Consider the following 21,076-nt stretch of genomic DNA (forward strand, 5'->3'; position numbering starts at 1 on the left):
CTTCACCTCCCCGACCCTACCCCTTGGTTCACACAGAGCAAGGTCATCTCTGGTCCCGTAGCCGTCCCTGCTAGGGAGAAGAGAGACGGCTGAGATCCGCAGAGTGGGAAGCACCCTCCTTCTCCAGGGAGGCCCCGGTGCCGCTCTGAGAGACTGGGTGTGCAGAGGAGAGGGTGTCTCTCTGAGAGCCCCTCCAGGGGGAGGGTCCGTCAGCACAAGAACTCAGCCCATTCAGAGAAGCTGGCAGCCCCCGCCTCCAGGGGCCTGGCTCCATGCTGCCCAGACTCGGTGAGGGTCCCCAGGGGTTGGCGGGCGAGCTCCCAGGGCACTGGGGGAGGGGGAGGCGAGCGAGAAGGAGGGCGCATTAGCCAGGCAGGTGCACTCAGTACCTGCTGAGCACTTGTCGCATCCCAGGCTGTTTGAGGCACCCAGGAGGTTCTGGCCCGTGGAGTTTATATCTCTGGGTGGGGGTGCAGGTGCGATGGGACAAGGTTGCTTTGCCGGCCACAGACTCCTTTGGGGTGGATTTGGGGGCCGAGGGTGGGTGGGATTCCTGAGTCTCTGACTGACTGCTGAAAACTGGCCGACTGGAGGCTGTGGGCACGGGTGAGCGGTCTTACTGGCGGCAGCTGGGGCTTAGGGGGCCCTTCCCTCCTGCCACTGGTGGTGCAGAAGCCGGGAAAGCAGTGGGCTTAACCAGAGCACCTGTGCTTTGTGAATGAACTTGTCCGCCCCTTCCTTCTCCCAGCACTCACAAAGAGCCTTTACGGTAAGACAGATGCGGGCAGCCAGCAGTCACAGGAGGTGAAGGGGGCTGGGCGGGCCTCCAAGATCTCACGATAGGGACAGACAGGGCCGGGAAGAGACCATTAGAACACCGAGTGGAAAAGCAAGGGGATGGAAAAGAGCAGGACTATGGAGGCTATGGAAGTAGCTGAACCAGGGTGAGGAAGGCTTCCTGGAGGAGGTGATGTTCTGGCCTGAGCCCCGGTGGATGAATAGGAGCTGCCGGCTGGAAAGGTGCCTGTAAGGAGCTGGCTGGAGAGGAGCAGGGGCCATTTGGACAAGGGCTGGTGTAGCTGGGGAGGAGGGACAGAGGGACCCCGGTGAGGGCACAGGTCATCTAAATCCTGGGCCAGGTCCTGCCACTGCCTGGCTGTGCGGCCCACAGCCCTGAGCCTCACTTTCCCCATCTGGAGAACGGGGACCTTCCGGAAGGTGCCGGGGGATTCCTGGCCCTGACGGTTCGAGGAGCGCCCGCCTTGCCAGGGCGGGGGCCAGAACAGGCCGTGGAACAGAGGCAAGGGAAAGGTGCTAATGATTCGGGAGGCGTTCTTCCCAGATTCTGGCGCCTCCCGGCCCAACCTCATGGCCGCCTGGGCGCGGGGGACGGGCTCTTGCTAGGCCTGCCAGCGGAAGTGCGCGTGGCGCGTCGTGAGGGAGGCGCCGTGACGCTTGAGTCACATCCCGGGAGGTGCTGGAACGTGCCGCCGGGCCCGGGGACACGGCCAAACACAAGAAGACCGGCGGCATGTGGACGGTGTTTTATTTTCGGCCTTAAAAACTGTACTGTTCCTTCCATGAATATGCATGCCTGTTAAATATGCATGTTTTAGACGCGGGTTAATTATACCCGCTGCGTCAGGTCACCACGACGTCAAGAGGATGTGGTGATGTGCACGCGAGCGAGGCTGTGTGCAAAGCAGCTGTCGATGCCAAACGTGATCTTGGACCATCGTTCGCCTCCCAAAAGGAAGACGTGCTTGTAGGAGAGGGACGTGCTGACGATACAGGAAGGCGCCAGGTCAACCCCGCAGCCCCCAGCTCCCCGGCTGGAGCCCGAGCCCCTGGACTCTGCCCACTGACCGCCCTCTCTGCCACGGCCACTTGCAGGCTGGGCCCGGAGCTGCGGCCTCAGGACCCGGCACTTTGGGTCTTTGATGAGGACAGCTGTCCGAAGAACGCCGGGCCCGGCAGCTGCCCTGGCACCAGGCGGCCCCGGTAACCCCCATCCCTTGAGGAGGGGCCTTGGGTGGCTTCGGACCCCTGGGGCTACGAGGAGGACGCGGCCTGTAAAAGTCCCCGGCCCAGGGGCCGGGGGGGCCCTTTTGGGGGCCGACTTGTCTTTTTGGCTTCTGTCTCCCTTTGTGCTCATCGGTTTAAGACGAAGGAGGAAGAGAGGAGACTTGATCATACCTGACCAGTGCTCTGGTAGACGTTTTAACCCAGTGGATGCTATTTAACGGTCCTATGGGGGCAGGTGTGGTTCAGTCCATCTTATAGATGAGAAAACGGAGGCCCAGAGAAGTAAGAAGTGAGGGCGTCGAGCCACAGAGCCACCTCTTGGCCAGGCCGGTCTGATGCCAAGGCCTATGTGATTCCCAGACGGTGTCCTCCGGGGTGGGGAGGGGTAGTATCCCTGCAGAGTATCCCCACAGGGATTTGGGGGGTAGCCTGTTTTCCCCAGCCCCACGGCCCAAAGGATCCAAAGGTGGGTGCAGGGTACGGTCCTGGCTGTAGGGAGATTGTGGACGCAGGACGGACGCGGGACGGCCGCGGTCCCCGGGCACGGGCAAGGGGGCAGGCCACTGCGGTGAGGTCGTGTCGGTGCTCTGCAGGGTGGAGTGGGTGAGCGGGCTTCCCGGAGGAGGGGATGTTTGAGCTGGGTCCCGGAAGGTGAGGAGGAGGGGCTCAGGCCCGGCGAGGCACCGGTGAGTGGAGGGCCTGGGTGAGGACGGACCCCCGCCCAAGAGCAGAGCCAAGTGCATCAGAGCCACGTGCCTTGTGGGCGGCAGGCTCTGACGGTCGGGGCGGGGAGTGCTTTCGGACCCTCTTGAGGGCTGTGGGAGCAAGGGCGATCGAGATGTGGTGAGCAGGACTGGGGGTGGGATTGGAGGCTGGGGCCAGGAGGGGACAGGTCCGGCCATCCAGCCCAGAGGTGCTGCTGCCCCGGGCGCTGAGAGGAGGGTCTTGGAGGCTGCTTCGGGATGTGGGGGTGGAGGAGACGGCGGGGCCGCTGGCCACTTGCCCTGGTATATTCAGGAAGGGCTTCCCGGAGGCTAAGGCCTGTGCGTGGGACCTAGGGGAGCACACAGCATGTGGGGTGACAAGGTGGGGAACGTCCCAGGGGTCACCTGGACACGGGTGGGAGGAGGCAGCTGAGGACCACAGCCCCTGCTTCCGCTCCTTCCCAGGCGGGATTGGGGGGGGAGGCGGGCCCCAGCTCCAAGCTTCCAGCTGGTGGTCCCAGCCCCGCCCCCCCCCCCCCGGGGGCCCCCCCCCCCCCCCACGAGAGCCTAGCCAGCAGCTGCTCCTGGAGACGGAGAGAGCCTGGTGCCCTTTACCCTGAGCCCTCTGCCACCAGCCGGGCCCTCCTCTGCCAGGGAAGGGTAGAGTGAGGAGGGACTGCTTTTCGATGACGGTGGGCGGCTGCGTCTATTACCACAGCTGCAGGGTGGGGGGTGTGGGGGGGCGGGGCTGGGACGCACCAGCGGGAGGCACCCAGGAGGGTTCTCCAGCAGGGAGCCCCCTGCCCATCTCCACCCGTGCCCACACGCTATGCCCAGCCCGCGGCAGTGATGCCCAGGCTGACAGAGGCGGCTGCCAGGGGACCCCGACGGGAGGAGGCCTTCTAGACCCTTCTGCGCCCCTCCCTGGGGCCCCGCCCACAGCAGCTGTGCGAACCTGGCCTGTGAGGGCATTTCCAGTCCCATATTCCCACCGTACAGACGGAGAAGCGGCTGAGGGGTCAGGGATGGCCTGGGGACCTCTGCTCTGGGGTGGGGGAGCCCTGTGAGAATTAATAAGGAAGGAGAGAGGGGGGGTGCGAGGGGAGGTCCAGGGAAAGCTGAGAAGAAGGAGGCCTCCCGCCTCCCTCCCCACCCCCCACCCCCACCCCCTCCGGTTCCTCCAGAGATCATGGGCAAATGACCGGTGGGAGCCCGCCCACCGCAGGCACAGGCAGTGGCTGGATCTCACAGTACCCCTGCAGAGGAGCTACATAGACTCTCCATGAGAGATGAGAGCACAGGGGCTCAGGGAGGCTGTGTGATGGTCCAAGGCCACACAGCTGTCCCAGCTCCCCAGGGCAGTGAATCTCCCCGGACGCTGGGCCGAGGCGGGCTGCCCTCCGTTCACCCAAACCTGGGTGGCAGTGTGGCCCAGGCCATGACTCAGAGCTGGACAGAGTCTGATTTTCTACCACATGACCTTCTGAACCTCGGTCTCCTTTTCTGAAACCCTGGGGTGGTGATGAGAATCAGCCTCCTGTGTGTGTGTTGGGGGGGGGGGGGGGGGGGAATCAAGGGGGTATTACTGGCAAAGCCCGGCCTGGTACCTGGCCCCAGCAAGTCCTGATATGGCCAAAGGGGGATCCAGAGACCGGGGGGCCAGGGGCATACGGAGTGAGAGCAGAGCCAGAGAGGAAGAGATCTGTCCAAGGCTGCCCAGCACTGATGACACACAGAGCCTCGGGCCTCGACCGGGTGGGAGCTGTCCCCCTCTCCTGGTCAGGAGCCCTTTGAGAAGTGGGTGAAAGCCTCAGACTCTCCCAGAACAGTGCTCCCTTGGCGTGTGCAGCCCCAGGGGTCCCCCACCCCGGCCCCCACTCCCTGCCCCCGGACAGCAGCCGGTGCCCCTGGGGAGGGTCACTGCCCTCTGGCTTGTGTTTTTCACTTTCCGGGAAAGAGCAGGTGCTTCCTCGACCCAGAGGCCTCCGGCTAGTCCTCGCCGCCTCTCTTCCAGGGGACGGCTACTACCTGGCCGTGGGCGGGGCCGTGGCCCAGCACAACTGGTCTCACATCAGCACGGTGCTGCAGGATCAGAAGTTCCGGTGCCAGCTCATCGACAGCTCCGAGGACCTGGGTCTGATCAGCATCCAGGGCCCGGCCAGGTGAGGACGGGACCGGGAGCCAAGCAGCCAGGTGCCCAGCCCCTGGGACCCACACCTGGGTCCCTCCAGCTGGCACCCGTGGGCAGAGGCAGCCGCTGGTCCTGCTGGTCCAGAATGGGACGTTCCGGGTAGCTAAAGGCTCTCGTGAACCCAGCGACGCCACACCAGATAAATCACCTTCAAAACCCCGGAGTACAGACCCAGCCGGACAGGAGTCTGCACCTGAGGGTTCACAGGGGTCACAGAAGGGCCTGTGTGTGTCGGCGGCGGCGGGGGGGGGGTGTCTCCGGGTCACCGACAGTCTAGCAGTTGCTGATGCCACGTCCAAGTGGGCCCAGCCGGGCCGGGGTTCTACCTGACACCTGGGCTGAGAATAATACCGAACACCGAGAGGCCCGCGCCCCCCGTCCCGAACACCTCCGGGTGGATGAGTCGGTCATGCGTCCGTTCTGTAAATATTTGCTGAGCTACACTCCCGCCCATGAGGAGTCAGAGCCTGCAAACCCTCAGACGCTGGCCTGTGCAGGGAGCCACGGTGGGGGGGGGGGGGGGGGGACGAGGCAAAGGGGCACCTGGGCAGTTGCGTGCTTTGGAAAGGTCTCTCGAGCAGGGCTCCGGGAAGGGACTCGGGGGCGGGGGACCAGTGGGGAAGGATAATCGTGGTACCAGCCACCAGCTGGGCACCTGTGATTTGCCAAGCCCTGTGCCAGCGTCTCCCGAAAATCCTGATAATAGCCCTTCGAGGCGGTCCTAATTGTTCTTATTCCTTGAGGGGGAGGAGACAGAGGCACACAGAGGGGGAGACGTTTGCCCAGGGTGGCGCAGCTCACCAGTGCCAGGGCGGGTGGGCACGGACTCCCCCCGAGCTCTCAGACAGCCGTGCGCCCGCAACTGCCCTTCCCGGGGAGTTACACGCCCTCTTTGTGGCGACGCACGTGCTGTGGGTGCTCCGTCGCTGACCCCGGAGCCCAGGCACGCGTCAGTGGTGGGGAGACTCCTCGTGGGTGAGGGCCCCTGCTTCTGGGGGCCCCGTGTTCAAGGAAGGATGTGTTCCTGGAAAATGATGGGAAGAGCTGGAGGCAGAGGGAGGGAGGGGGAGGGGAGGGGGATGTGCCTGCAGCCAGATATCCCCAGGCTGCGTGCCCTGACAAAGGACGCTGTGTCCAGGTGATGTCCCTGTCAGCCAGGAGTCCCTCCGGGATCCCCGGCTGGCTGGCGTGCTCAGACCGGCCACGGGGTCATTTTCCCTGGGGCCTTGGAGCTGATCGAGCCTGAGGCTCCCCGGCTGGGTCCTAGACTGGCCGGCCTCCCTCCCAGGCTGTGTTGTAGCTGGTTCTGTGTGGGCGTTGCTCAGGGGCACACGGCAGGAACGTGCTTGCTGAACGAATGAATAGAACCTGAGAACATCGTGTACGTTAACGTGGATCGGCATCTGTCAACTGTTTGCCCTCAGGCTGCCCATGAAAACCAACATCCACTAAGGGGACGTTTGGGCAAAGCCCTGGAAGAAATGAGAGATTGAACTTTGGAGCTCTCTGGAGGGATGGTGTTCCAGGCAGAGGACACAGCAGGTGCAAAGGCCCGGCGGCTGGGATGTGCCTGTGTGGCTGAAGGAAAACAGGGAGGCCGGCTGGAGCAGGGCAGCTGGAGATGTGCTCGGGGAGCAGAGGAGGCGAGAGCCTGCGGGTCCAGGGGGCTGTGAGTGAGGGGGACTGAGCAGAGCAGAGACATGGTCAGACTTGGGCTTTCACAGGGTCTCTGATGCTGGGCCGGGCTAGGAGGCCAGCAGGTGTGTGAGGAGCCTCGGGGGCCGGAGAAGCCGGGATTTCCAGGAGGGAGCGATGAGCCGTGTCCAGGTGGCCAGTGGGGCCAAGTGGGATGAAGATCCAAAGCGGAGCATTATGTTTGGGGCTTCCGGTGGACTCGAGGGTGGTTTGCGGGACCGCTGGGCAGAAGCACGTGGATCCAGGAAGGGAGGAGAGGAACGCGGAGCGGAGCAGAGGTTGGTGGCCACGGCTACGGGGAGGGACGTGGGGCCCAGAGGGATCACCCAGGGCCCCGGCTCGCCCAGCAGATACCGTGGGGTGGTTTCCATGTCTCCCCAGGGCCAGCCAGCTCCCCGTCTGTGGGCCCAACGGGGCCGGGGTCCTGGCTGGCCCTCGGCAGCCTCTGCCCCCTTGCCACAGCACCCACGGTGGGGCGTGAGCTTTTTCTACTGCGGGGGGAGGCTGGTGGGCAGGGGAGGGAGGGTGCGGGCACTCGGATCAAGGCAGCGCCCCCAGGGGACAGGCCAGCCTCCTCTGCCTCATTAGAAGCCGCTCCAGGAGGGTGGTGGTGACGGCCACCTCACCCCGCCCCCCGGAAATTTCTTTACTTACTGCTGCTGTGTGTCTTCTCCTTCAAGAATAGCCCCACATTCCTGTAGAGTAACAGCCTCACTGGCACCACCGGGGGCGGGGGGGTGGGGGGCTGGACCCTCTGAATTGTCAGGTGGGAAGCAATTTAGCCCGGCACCCGGACCGTGGGCGGTGCTAAGTTTCCAGCTGTCCGGTAGAACTCTCTGGAAGCGTTCCGCAATTGGGTGGGCCCGGGACAGCAGCCGCTAAGCTGTAGGTGGCCATTGAGCCCTCGAAAGGTGTCTGGAGAGACCGAATATTTCATCGTAATGAACTGAAACCCAAGCGGCCACAGGCGGCTAGTGGGTGCTCGCTGTCACGGTCATCAACGCCCAGATGCGCGGCAGGTGCTTTCTCGCCGATTCCCCGCCGGGGTCCTGGGAGGTGGCATCACTGCCCCTCCCGCCCCCCGCAGAGGATGGGGAGGCAGGGGGAGGCCAGGGGTGAGCAGGGGAGCCGGGACTTGAACCTGCGTCTCTGGCCCGTGCCCTCCAGCGCCACCTGCTGTCCCTCTCGTGGAGGGACAGCCTCCTGCGCCCCCGCCCACGTTAGGTAGATTGGTGCCTGCTGACCCCCCTACAGACCCTCGGCCCGGCCCAGGCGGCAGCTCCAGGCTCCCGCCCCTGCCGGGAAGCAGGCAGGGAAGACGCCGGCCACCCCCCAGAGCTACGGAGGGGCCGTGCTCCTCGAGGACCGGAGGTGGGCTCTCTGGGGGCTGGCAGCACGTGGGGGCCGGGGGTGTGTGTTACATAAGGCACTCGCAGCCTGCAGCGTGCTAGGCATCTCGGGCCGGTGTGGGTGGGCAGCTCCGGCACCATGGGGGCGGGAATTAGGGTGGGCCGCAAGCATTCTGAGCAGTGGTACCCAGCAGCCCCAGCACCCGCTGGTACCCCCACGGGGAGCTGTCTCCTGCCAACGGGGAGCCCATCCTGGGGTGCAGAGCCAGGCCGTGGTCACTCAATTCCGTTTACCGTGTGCCCTCTGTGCCGGGCACGTTGGGACAGGAGCAAGGACAAGCCATGTGAGAGGCGCCCTGTCAGATGTATCAGAGCCTCAGATTCAGGGAGTCGAGGAGGGCTTCCTGGAGGAGGTGGCAGCCAAGCCAAGACCTGGAGGGTGACAAAGGCTTAACCAGGGGCAGGGCACCCGGGTGGCAATGCCGAGGAGCGCAGGAAGGAGTGAACGGAGTCCTGGAGGGAGACAAGGGGGCAAGGGGCCCAAGAAGTGAAGGTTTCCATGGGTAGTGAGAGCTTTGGGCCCAGCGAGCTCTCAGGTAACCCATCAAGCGCGAGAGCCGGACTCCCGGGTGCCGGTGCTGGGGTGCGGGAGGTGAGGCGGGCAGCCCCTGCCCTCAGGGAACTCGCAAACTAGGCTCCTGCCCCGGGACTTGGGGGGCACTTGGGGGCGTTAGATGGTCAGGCCACTGCCCCAGGAGCTCGGGTGAGTCTGGTCTCTACCCGGGCTGGGCTCACCGCCCATCATCGTTCCCGCTGAACGGGCTTTCTTGAGGACTGGGTTTTTGGCAGGCGCTTCTCTTGGTGTGCTGTTACTAATACCTGTCCGTTGTCCGTCTGAGTCACGGCGACGGGGACTCGTCCTGCTCACTGCTCTGTCCCCAGTGTCTTCCTGGCCCAGAGCCCGCACCCACGAGTGCTCAGCAAGAGTTTGTTGACTGACCAGCCGACTTTGTTCTTGCCCACAGCCGGGCCATCCTCCAGGAGGTGCTGGACGCAGACCTGAGCAACGAGGCTTTTCCTTTCTCCACCCACAGGCTGGTGAGAGCCGCCGGGCACCTGGTGGGTACCAACGGGCGGCCTCTCCTGGGTTGTGGGTGGCGGCAGGGTGCCTGGGGCTCGGGCTTGGGAGCCTCTGTGCCCCACTTCGCCGTGGGGGCTTAGATGGTCCTGCCCACGGGCTGTTCGGACTCCAGAGGGGTGATGGGTCCAAGTCAGGCTTCACCGGTGCTCTGCCCAGTGCCCCGCCCATGCTGGGGGGCTCACCCCCCAAGCTTCCACCAGGAAAGACAGCCTCGACACCCACACAGCCGCCCTCAGCGTCCCCTCGTCAGAGGCACGGGGCATCATGTCCTCTCGGGTCAGGGTGGCACGTACTTCCTCCACCGCGTTGCAGACGACAGGACTGGGGACAGCAGAGCGGTTTGCTACCGTGGCTGGGCTCCGTGGCCTTTGGGGAGGCACTTGGCCTTCCCTGGCGTTCTCCACCCCCCACCCCGCGCCCACGTAGCGTTGTGGATGTGTGTGGGTGCTCCTCTCGAGCTGCTCCCCGTTCCAGAAAGTGCAAGTCCCGGGACCCGAGGCTTCTGGCACTGCAGCCGGTGTCGGGGCTCTATGGGACCCGGCTCTGGCAGGAGGTTTCTTCGGAGACCACGGGGGGTGGGGGCGGTGGGCAGGGGGGACCAGGGCCGGGTCCAGCTCTGGGCCAGCACGTCCCTTCCCGGCGCCTCAGCGTCCTTGTTGGAAATGAAGCATCCTGGTCTCCGTTCTGACTCCCCGAGGCCGAGGGAAGGAGCAGACGGTAAAGGGAGCCTCGGCCACTACTTGCCGGGGGCTTGCTGGGCACCAGGCCCCGTTCTGAGCACATGGCGTGCTCGTGTCCCACTTAATGCTCACGAGTACCCAAAGGTTCCATTACGAGGCTCCTCAGCCTCAGCACTGTGGACGTTCGGGAGGCCGGAGGCTGGCCTGAGGGGCACCCCTGGCCTCCACCCACTCGATGCCAGGAGCGCCCCAGCAGTGACCACCACAAATGTGTCCAGACGCGACCCAGTGTCCCCAGCGGGGCAGAATCGCCCAGGGAGAAGAGCTAGTCTGGGATTATCCCGCGTGGCGGTCAGGGTCACGGCCAGGTGCGCTGGCCCAGGCCCTACGGCAGCTCATGATGTAGGGAACTGAGCTCAGAGAGGTTGGGCAGGGCGCCCCCGGCCCTCAGCTAGTGAAGCATTAACGCACACAGATACGCGTCCACGAAACGGACAGGGCCGTCAGGCGGGGGCTGGGGGGTGGGGTGGGGGTGGATGGACAGCCGGGCGGGGGGTGCACCTCTCCCTTCCCTCTGCCTCCATGTTCGTCCGGGTCGTGGAAGAGTGGGATCCTGGCCTGCAGAGGGGCTGGAGTTCGGGGCCCAAGCTGGGTCCTGTTAGCACTGGGTCCTGAGGAGGCCGCCAGAGAGAGGATGGGGACAAAGGCTGGTGTGCAGAGCAGGGGAGAGCTGAGGGACAGGAAGCTGGGGGGGAGGGGTCTCTGTCTACTCTGTCTGGCTTGCTTCCTGCCTCCTTTGTGCAGAGCTGCTTGCCAGGACCAGAGAGGGTGGGTGCTTTGAGAAAGCGGCACAGCTCGACCCAGGCCCCGGCAGGCGTCCAGCGGGCCTCGATGGCAGCTGGGCTGTGGGCCCCCATGGGGTCCATGCAGCGTCCAGCCCCATCTGGGATTGGGTTCTGGCTCGTGGAGGTGTGAAGGGGAGTTGAGAGGCTTGGTGTCCGCTCGGCCCGCGTGTGGCTGGGGTGGGGGAGTGGGGGAGAGCACCAGGTGGGAGCACTTCCCTTCCCAGCCCGGGCCGCTCCAACGAGGCACCTGGGGCTTGTTCTTGGCCAGTGTACTTCAGCCGTCTCCCGCCCCGGGGGCCGGCCCTTCTCAGCCCTGGCTGCCTCCCTAGGTCTGGCCCGTGGCCGTCTGGCTGCACTTTGGCCGGCAGGGCCGGGGAGCCGGGCTGGGTCAGGTCTCGGGCCAGACTCCGGGATGACACCCCTCCCTAGGGTAACAGAGGCCAGACCCAAGGTGAGGATGTCATGGGATGCCCGGGTCCAGGCACAGGACACCGATGGGGCGGCTTCTCACTGTCTCCTCTGGAACTGACCTCCTGGTTTTGTCAAAAAGTGTTTTATTACTCTATGAATGAATGTTCGGTGTGGTGGTTAAGAAGGAGGGGCCTGGAGGCAGAGCTCCCTTCTAGCGTGTGACCCCTTTGAGTGTGACCTTGGACCTGTCTGAGTGTCTTCCCTCCGCCCTCGGCCCGGGGGTGGCTGGTGCGTGAGCAGGGGCCTCGCACGAGGTGCCAGCCCAGAGCCCGCCTGCCGGAGTCCGGCTGAGGGGATGGTGGGCACCGCGTCTCACTGTAAATACTGGGAACGTTTGTAAACCGAGAGCAAGGACACGGAGGTCCCTGTGACTCTGCCCCCGGCAGAGCCGAGGTCAACAGGTTGACATCGCGTCTGCTTTCCCCAACCTGCGTCTGTAAGGCTTAAAACAGAAGACAGCGTGTGCGCGCAGCTTTCTTCTCTGATGACGGTGGTGACAGTTTTCCGGTTCCTTTAAACGTTCTCCAGGAGCCACTTTGAAAACCCCTGTGGTCGTCTCTCGGCTCCTTGAGCAGCGTCGTGCTTGGGAACAGCCTGGGGATGAGCTCCCCTTGACGGTGGCCCTTTTAGGACTCTGATCGTTGACTTAAGGCAGGTCCCTCAGAACCGGAACCAGACCCAGACCCAGAGGCGTCCCAGGTACACAGTCCGGGCCCGCTGGGTCATTCCGTGGTGGGCTCCTTTGGTAGCTTCTGTCTCCTCCCCGTGCCCCGCGCTGTCCTAGGCCTCTGGTGGGAGGGGCGCAAAAGTTCAGAGCTTGCCAAGCCGGGTCCCGCCTGCGAGAGGCTGGCATCCTCAGCTCACACTGGCCAATTCGGGTTCTCCTCTGAGTCCTGACCAAACCGCAGCATCTAGTCCCGATGCTGACCTTGCTCCCCGCACCTCTGCCCTCTACCACCCAGCCCCTGCGCCCCCACCTGGCTCTAGAATTAATTCCGGACTTGTTGGCTGGGAGCAACCCCCTCACTGGTGCCGGGCCGTAAGCCGGACCCGGAGGCCCTGGGATGCGCCCCTCCCTCCTCCACAGCCTGGCTCGCAGCCTAGCTGGGGAGGGGGTGGGGGCAGAAAGGACTCGGCAGCACAGCCCCGCCTGCATTGGAGACAGGGCCTGGTCACTCCCCGGGCAGCGAGGACGGTCCCAGGAGCAGGTTCCCAGGAGGGAGAATGGAGTTGTGGCAGGGCAAGCGAGGGAAGACAAGGGGACTCGGGCCTCTCAGCTGGGGAGGGGCCCGGCCCCGGGACAGGGGTCCCTCATCCCACGGCCCCCTGCCCCCCTTGGCAGGACGAAAGGAGCCCACACCCTGGGGGTGACCAGCACAAGCTTCTTTCTCTCCACTGCCTGGCTAGAAGCGCATGACAGCTCCTACAGGGGACGTGACAGCCAGCGCCCAGGGCGGGGGGACGCTGCCTCACTCCTTAGGAAGAGCGGCCAATCTCCAAACACACGGATTTAATGTCCTGCGGGGTCACTCGTGTGTGTGTGTATGTGTGTGTGTGTGTGTGTCCTTGGATGCTCGGGGCCTTTAGGGGGCTGGGCAGTTGGGTGAGTGCAGAGCCCAGAGTCTGCCTGGCGCCTGGCTGTGTCACACAGCCCTCTGTGGTCCCTCCTCCTCCCTGCTGCTCTGGAGGTCACGTCAAACAGCCTGGAGGTGAGGTCACTGCAGCCTGCCCTGTGGCCTACTGGGAGGACCCCATCCTGCCCTAGGGGCTGGGAGTCCCCCAGGGGGCCTGGTGGGCCCGCTCCTAGACATGACAGAAACGGGGCAAGAACATTCGACGGGTGCGACGAGGGTGGGGTAGGTTGGTGCCCAGCTGGGGCCCCAGACGTGCCGAAATCCCACCTCCGGGTATCCCCTCCCTGGGGCGATGGAGGCCACACGGAGCAAAGGCTGAGCTTCCTTAGTGGTGATGTGACGGGGTTTGCTGACCTCAGAATGGCCCAGGCCCTCTGTTCCAGGATGGTCCAAGCCTAGGGTGCAATGGCCTCCCCATTCACTGTCCAGGAAGGGGAGTGGGGAAGTCAACCGCTGGCCGGGCCTCAGGCTGCGGGACCTGAGCTGCCCTCGGCCCCGTGGTGGCCTCACAGGCAGGGGGTGTGTGTGGGGGGGGAAGGGGCGGGAGCTGGGTCAGCACAGAACCCGAAGGTTCGGGAACAAAGTCACCCCAGTGCTCAACAGAGCTAGGAGCCTCTAGTCTTGCCCCGGCCTTCTGGGACCACCTCTCCTGGCCTCGGTTTCCCACCTGTAGCACGAAGCCTGGACGGTGTCTGAAATCCTTTCTGGGCTGCCCTGCAAGTCTGTCCAGACAGCCTGAACTCTGTCTGAATCCAGGGGGATTTCATATTCTCCCAAATAATATCTTGCCCTGGCTTCAGCACATACTGACGCCATATCCCTCCGCGTGAAGAGGTGCTGGGCCAGAGCGTGGGCCGGGCCAAGTTGTACGGGAGGTAATTGGGTTCCAGCCAACCAGATGCAGAAGAGGAATGTGTAGCCGGCAAGGCCTCCTGGTCACAATGTGCGGAATGTTGGGGGCCGGAGCCCCGACCGCAGCCGGGGCCCAGGGCGGTGAGCGGGACCCTGCCACCGCCCGCCGTGACCCACACTCACGGCCGACAGACGGGTCGACGACCCCGGCTGAGCCGCGTCCTGGTTTTGCAACAACTCCCCAAGAACTCGGGCCCCCAGCTTCCCTGAGCCTCGCATTCCTAGAGGAAGGGCAGGGAGGAGGGAAGCGTCTCCTTGGCAGGAAACTGACCAGATGTCCTTGCCTTCACATGTTGGCCTCGAGGCCAGCGAGGGTCCCAGTGGGAAGCACTCTCCCAGCGTGGTTACCGGGGGAGACGTGGTGTTCCTGGCGCCTCGGCCGAGGACGGGGGGCCCCCTCGGGAAGCTCATCACGAGGCCCGTCACGAGGCCCAGTGATAAAGTGATTGTCTTCTGAAAATTAATTTCAGGTCAAAAGGAAATTGGATTTCTCCTCCCGACGGTGTGAAGGGCTCGCCGTGGCAGCGTTGGGATCCGATTAGCTCGGGATGGAATGTTCTCCCACCTGCACGCGTTACGCGGACAGTCGGGGGCTCGGGCCTTCATACAGAGCTGCCCGTAGCTTCACAGAGCCTGTATTCATTTGACAGTGGGGTTTTAGCGGCTGCCTAAGAAGTCGCTTCGCACAACATGCCCAGATTCGTCCGTGGCTCTGGGAAGCCAGGGGGGCGGGGGGCGGGTCCCGTGGGTGTGGTGGAGAAAGCCGCCGTGTGGCCACAGCCACTGTTCAAGGCACCCCCTGGGGGACCGGGTGTCTTCTTGCCGTGAAAGCGTGAGGTGAAGACGCGTCTGGATGGCGTCCGGGGCGTGAGCTTCAGAGGTTCTGGAAGCTCCCCTGGGGTAGGGCTCCGTCCTTTCTCTACAGGCAGTGAGTGGTGTTCTCGCTCTACTGTGCTCTGTGGTGTAGACAGCTCAGGGACTATCCAGGGTGACTTGAAATCTGCGGTTCCAGGGGCGGCTGGCTGGCGAGGTGTGCTTTCCGCTAAGGAGCGCAGGGGGTAGGGTCGGTGGCGCATCCGGCCTTCCGGGGGCCTGGAAGAAGGACCCCGAGGGTCGGACAGCTTCTGTGGAGCTTTTCAGATCCTCAGAAAGGGTCAAGTTTTCAGATCCTCAGAAAGGGTCAACTTGTTGTTGACTTGTGGTTGACTTTGTTGTTGTTGTTGACTGATCGATTTTGAGAGAGAGCGTGCACATGGGGGGGGGGGGGGGGGGGAGGCGGGCAGAGAGAGAGGGAGAGAGAGAATCCCAAGCAGGCTCCACACTGTCAGTGCGGAGCCCGATGTGGGGCTCGAACTCACAAACCGTGAGATCGTGACCTGAGCCGAAATGAAGAGTCGGACGCTTAACTGAGCCACCCGGGCGCCCCGAAGGTCAAGTTTTTGACGTGTGATTTGAGCATCGTACCTTTTATTTATTCTTATTCTTGGAAATTGGTTTGCAAACATCCTCTCCCACCCCCCCCCCCCCCCCCCCTTCACCATGCCCAACTCCTGCCATCACCACTATCTTTGTTACCATAATCACCTTCCCCAGAGCCACCATAGCCACTGCACACCCAGCCTTCTGGACCAGACCACTGGGGGAAATTGCACATCCCCCCTGCAGATCATTATTAGAATCGAGGATGTCTTGGGAACCTCCAGGGAGGTTGAAAAATGAAGATCCTTGAACCTATCGCCAACATTTTCTCCCCTTTTCCTGTGGGTTCAGGACGCCAGGCCCCTGCAGAGGGCCGCCCGTGCTCTGATCTCTGCCCACCCCCTGCCTCCAGGGTCCCTGGGAATCCTCATTTATGTAAGAGATGGCTGAGTTGGGAGGATGTGCGTGGTGTGTTGGGGGTGCTGTTACACAACCAAACGCCTGGAAACTTGTAAGACTGCCATGAGCTAATGTGATCTGAAAAGGTTGGACGTGCTGGCCTGAGTCCGGGGGCCCAGCTGCCGGAGCCCTCCTGCGATATTTACCCGGAAAGGCACACTCCGGGCTTGTTCTGGTGACGCACGTGCCCAGGGCATCCCACGGGAGCCACGTGGCCTCCCCTGCCCGGGGGGCCCCTGCGTGGCCTTTGATCTGAGCCGAGGCGGCGGCCCGGCACCTCCCCGGACTCCCGTCCCGTCCACGGAAAGCCGGCAGGAGCGCCCTGAGGCACCAATATGGAGGCAAGCTCCTGGATCACGTCTTGCTAGAACCCAAGCACCCAACAATCTTCGAGTGAGTCCGTCAGGGCAGGGAGTGTGGATCTCACGGCACCCGCACGGGCTCTCCACTTGGAAACCCTGGCGGGGCCCCCCCCACCGTGCTGCCCGCTTCCCAGTTGCGAGGCCTCCCCCGAGTACTGGGCGGGCTGGTGCCAGCGGGAGAGCCGCGGTGAAATCTGTAGGAAGACTAGTGAGCCACAGTGAAATCACCAGCAGCGGGAGGAGCACTTACACCACGGAAAGTGGTCAGTGCTGCAGAACACCCCCCCACCCCACCCCGGGAGATGATTATCAAACATTTCCCGGGACATCAGCGGGCCTGGGGCGAGCGACCAAACTCCCCCTGAGTCCCCGCTTCCTTATTTGGGCCGGTAACACCACTTCCCCCGTGGTGAGCACCCTGCCTGGGGCTTTATGGGGATGATTCTGTTGAGCGCTCCCGTGAGCCTGTGAAGGACATACGGGTTTTTATTTTTTTTAATTTTTTAATGTTTATTTATTTTTGAGAGAGAGAGAGGGAGAGGGAGAGGGGGAGCCACAGAATCCAAAGCAGGTTCCAGGCTCTGAGGTGTCAGCACAGGGCCCGTCGCGGGGCTCGAACCCACGAACTGAGAGATGGTGACCTGAGCCAAAGTTGAACCCTTAACCCACTGAGCCCTCCTCCCAGGTGCCCCAATGAAGGACATACTGTCATCATCCTGGGCTTGCAGAAGAGACTCAGAGGGACATCGGTCACCAGGGGACTTTTTATTTACTTATTTATTTTTTTATTTTTATTTTTAAAAGTTTATTTTTTTTGAGGGGGGGAGGAGCAGGGGGGGAGAGAGAGAGAGAGAGAGGACGAGGGAAAGAATCTTAAGCCAACCTCCATGCTTTGCCCAACGCAGGGCTCAATCCCACGAACTGTGAGATCACGACCTGAGCAGAAATCAAGAGTCGGACATTCGACTGACCGAGCCGCCCAGGCGCCCCTGGGGACTCGGATTTAAACCCGAGCTCGCGCTCTCGGCCACCGTGGTGCCTGCCGCTTCTGTGGGTGGCTGGCCCGTCATGGACCGCTGTCAGCACGAGCGTCTGCTGCCCTTCCCTTGCTCCTGGCACCCAAAACGTTAAGAAAGTAGTCACCCAGTCTCCCTGGGCGTTAGGGGCCCATCCATGGAGTAAAGGGTGTTTGTTCTGTTCTTACCATTTGAACCTTTTTAAAGCATGTAGTTCAGTAGTATTAACTGGATTCACATTGTTGGGCAACAGATTTCCAGGACTTTTTCATCTGGCAAAACTGAAACTCCATATCAATTAAACAACAACCCCCATTTGCCCTGTCCCCAGCTCCTGGTAACCACCAGCTACCTCCCGTCTCTATGAGTGTGACTAGTTTAATTCCATGGAAGTGGAATCATATAGGACTTGCCTTTTTGTGTCTGGCTTATCTCACTTAGCACGATGGCCTCAAGGTTCATCCGTGTTGTAGCAGGTGTCAAAATCTCCTTCCTTTTATTGGATGATAATATTCCATTGTATGGATAGACCCCAGTTCTGTTTATCCTTTCCTCATTTCTCAGTCGGGTTGTTTTGTTGGTGTTGAGTTGTAGGGGTTCTTTATGTATTCTTGATATTAAGCCCTTATTAGATATATGGTTTGTAAATATTTCCTCCCACTCTGTAGGTTGCCTTTTCACTGTTGGCTGTTTCCTTCGATGCACAGAAATTTTCGTGTTTGACGTAGCCCCATTTGCCTAATTTTGCTTTTTGTTACCTGTGCCTTTGGTGTCGTGTGGAAGAAAGCATTGCCAAGTCCAATGTCATGAAACTTTCCCCCGTTTCTCCTGGGAGTTTTACAGTCCTAAGACGTACAGTGAGGTCTTTAATCCATTTTGAGTTAATGTTTGTATATGGCGCAGATGCGGCTTCATTCTTCCGCATGTGAAGGTCCAGTTTTCCCAACACGTTTGTTGAAGAGACTGTCCCTTCCCCGTTGAGTGGTCTTGGCAGCCTTGCTGGAGATCGTTTGGCCACACACGTGAAGGTTTATTTCTGGGCCCACTTTTCTATGCCATCGGTTGGTTTGTCTGATTTTATGCCAGTACCACACGCTTTTCGATTATGGGAGCTTTGTAGTTAGTTTTGGGATCAGGAACTGCAAGTTTTGCGGCCTTACTCATTTTCAAGATTGCTTTGGCTGTTTGAGGTCCCTTGAGATTCCGTATGAATGCTAGGATGGATTTTTCTATTTCTGCAAAAAGCCTCGCTGGGATTTTGACAGGAAAACACTGAATCTGCACATCGCGTTGGGCGGTATTGATATCATAATGATATTGTGTTCCAATCCATGAACATGGGATGTCTTCCCATTTATTCATACCTTTTTTCGTTTCTTTCGGCAAAGTTTGGTAGACTTCAGTGTAGATGTCTTTTACCTCCATAGTTAGGTTTCTTTTTAAGTATGTTGTTCTTTTTGATACTATTATAAATGGGGTTTTTTAAAAATTTCCTTTTTGGATTGTTCATTGCTGAGGTATAAAAACCCCATTGATTTTTGTGTGTTGGTTTTGAGCCTGTGTTTATTAATTCCAACAGTATCTTGGGGGGCCTTTAGGGTGAGAGAAGGGTCCTGATTTAAGGTCCTTCCTGATGACCTTCCATGATTTTGTGACTTCATCCAGGGCCTGTGGCTCCTGTAAGAGAGTGGGGCTCTGTTTTGCAAGGGGGTTTGCCTCGGTTTGGGGCTTGCTTTTGAAGTCAGTCCCACCCAGTCTTTGCTGGCAGATGACTGTGTCCCAGGCACCATGCTTCCCCTGAACTTGATGATCAGAAGCACTGTCCTCTCCCATCTATCAGATGGGGGCACTGAGGCAGGGAGGAGAGGCTGACCAGAGCCCATGATCCAGATATCCTCATTTTTAGCTTTTCCTCTTTATTGTGTGTCCCTGCTTAGAAGAAATGAGCACCCACCCCCCCAAATCCACGGCTTCAGTGGAAACAAATGCAAGATGTCTTGAAAACCAGCAATTCTGTGAACTCAGAAATGCACCTGGGCTTCCCCAAACTCCCTCAATTTGCCAGAAGCAGAGGTCCATCTGCCCCTGTTTTACTCCATCGTTTGGGAAGTATTTATTTAGCACCTACTGTGTGCTGAACCTGAGCACAAGGGTGCAGTAGAGAGCCAGGCAGCAGACCCCTGGCCCGGGGAGTGGGGCGGGGGGTGGGGGTGGGGTTCCTGGGAGCCGTGGAAGAGGCTGGGAAGAGGCTTTCCACCGATGAAATCACGGAGCCCCAGGGCCTGACCCTCTCACTTAACTGGGACCGTGTGTGTCTGACACGAACCCGGGCCATTAATGGGGGAGCTTTAAAAATGATTTTTCCTATTTCAAAATGAGATTGGCTTTGAGCCCCAAGCTCCTCCGTGGGCTGTCTAAAATTAGAACCCCGTTGACAGGCAATCTTTGTCAGGGGCCCACGGCTTGCACTAGGGAAGCAGGGAAATGTCAACAGTACATTTTCTGTGTCGATTTTGAGTTTTTTGAGAGGCCTGGGCAAATGGCAACTCAGAGCAAATGTTCACTGTTTCCAGAGCTTTCAGAACCCAACCCCTCGGCAGCAATGTGATTAAAGTGTCAGGTTTGTAAGGAGCTGGGTCTGTGCTCGGGAGAGTGGCCTCCGCCCCCTCCTGTGTAGACAGTAATCCAGTCGGAGCCACACAGGCTCGCGGCAGCGATGGGGTAGGCTCCTTTCTCCCCATGAGCTCTGCACTTTGCTGTACTTTGCATGTCCCTCTTGTGACAAGGACGGTCCTGGAGCTGCGGGCTCAGGCCTTACCCCCGGGGACACCGTGGACTCGAGGATTTGCCCGAAGGCCAGGAAGCAGGCACTGTGGCTGGGTTGTAAATGACCAGTAAGCAAACCAACCATACAGGACAGGTCACGGGCCAGCGGGCAGGGTGCTGCCCGCTGCTGGCTGTGGCCCCCACACAGCCGCCAGCCTGGTACCCAGAGGCCAGCTGCCCTATCAGAGATGCGTGGCGCCTCTGGGCCTCTGTTTTTGCATCATCCCCTGGATGTTATTTACATGGGTCTCTGCCACCATGTGGGAGAAGTGCTCCAGTGACGGGATGTGTGTGCAGAACGTAGCCCAGGGAACACTGTGTCAACAGCACTGCCCTCTCCGGGGCGTTGGGGACGCACAGTCCCTTGCTGGCCCCTGGGGCCCAGCTGTCACTGAAGTGGTCCTCACAAAGGTCCTTTCGACCCCGCTGTATGCCCCTCTCTCTCTGTCCTCCCCTGCGCACCTGCTCCAGCTCGGTGTCCTGGCCCCTGCTCTCCGGGAAGGCCTGTCCGCAGCGGGAAGCTCTGTTACCTGCCAGCCGGGCCGGGCCCTCCCAGGCAGGCACCTTCCTGCCCAACACTTGCCCACCCTGAGTGTGGTTGCCAGAGAACTGGCTTGTGCTTCTGGCTCTGGCCTTCTAAGACTCCAGGCCGGGGCAGGGAAGGGGGGGGGCGGGTGCAGAGGCTGTGTGTGTCTTCAGAGCCCAGCATCTGGCCAAGGCTGACCAGGCCGGGGAGCAATCACAGTGCCGACTCAGCACCTGTCTGCTTCCCCTCTTGATGTGTCAGAACCCATCGGGTGCAGCCACGGTGACCGCTGAGCTGGGCCACCGACCTCCCAGCAACTCCCCCTCACAGACAGACCTCAGAGCTTCTTTTTTATTTTTAAGTGATTGATTGATTGATTGGTGTTTATTTTTGAAAGAGAGAGAGACAGAGAGAGACAGAGAGAGACAGAGTGCAAGCTGGGGAGGGACACAGAAAAGAGGGAGACACAGAATCCGAATCAGGCTCCAGGCTCCGAGCGGTCAGCACAGAGCCCGACGCGGGGCTCGAACTCACAAACCGTGAGATCATGACCCGAGCCGAAGTCGGGTGCTTCACCGACGGAGCCACCCAGGCGCCCCAGACCTCAGAGCTTCTTAAAACAGACAGAGCCGGGCTCCTGATCCCATTTACAGATGGCGAAATTGAGGCCAGAGGGAGGCCAAAGGTCGCCGTGGTGACTGAATGGTGGCCTCCAAATAGGTGTCTGTGTCCTAGCCCCCCGCCCAGAACCCGAGTGTGGCCTCAGTTAGACGTAGTGTCTTTGACGTTGTGACTCAGGTAAGAATCTTAAGACAGGATCG

The 21,076-nt window shown here is 61.1% G+C and overlaps 1 protein-coding gene across 1 annotated transcript in view; it reads left to right on the forward strand.

Moving 5' to 3' along the window:
- Positions 1–21,076, forward strand: part of SARDH (sarcosine dehydrogenase) — a 61,167-nt gene that overhangs the window by 34,203 nt on the left and 5,888 nt on the right. Inside the window, exons 17-18 of the mRNA XM_049631059.1 lie at positions 4,744–4,891; positions 8,990–9,083. Coding sequence (XP_049487016.1) covers positions 4,744–4,891; positions 8,990–9,083 — 242 coding nt within the window. The remainder of the gene's footprint in view (positions 1–4,743; positions 4,892–8,989; positions 9,084–21,076) is intronic.

The sequence above is a fragment of the Panthera uncia genome, chromosome D4, assembly GCF_023721935.1.
Source record: "Panthera uncia isolate 11264 chromosome D4, Puncia_PCG_1.0, whole genome shotgun sequence".
Lineage (NCBI taxonomy): Eukaryota > Metazoa > Chordata > Mammalia > Carnivora > Felidae > Panthera > Panthera uncia.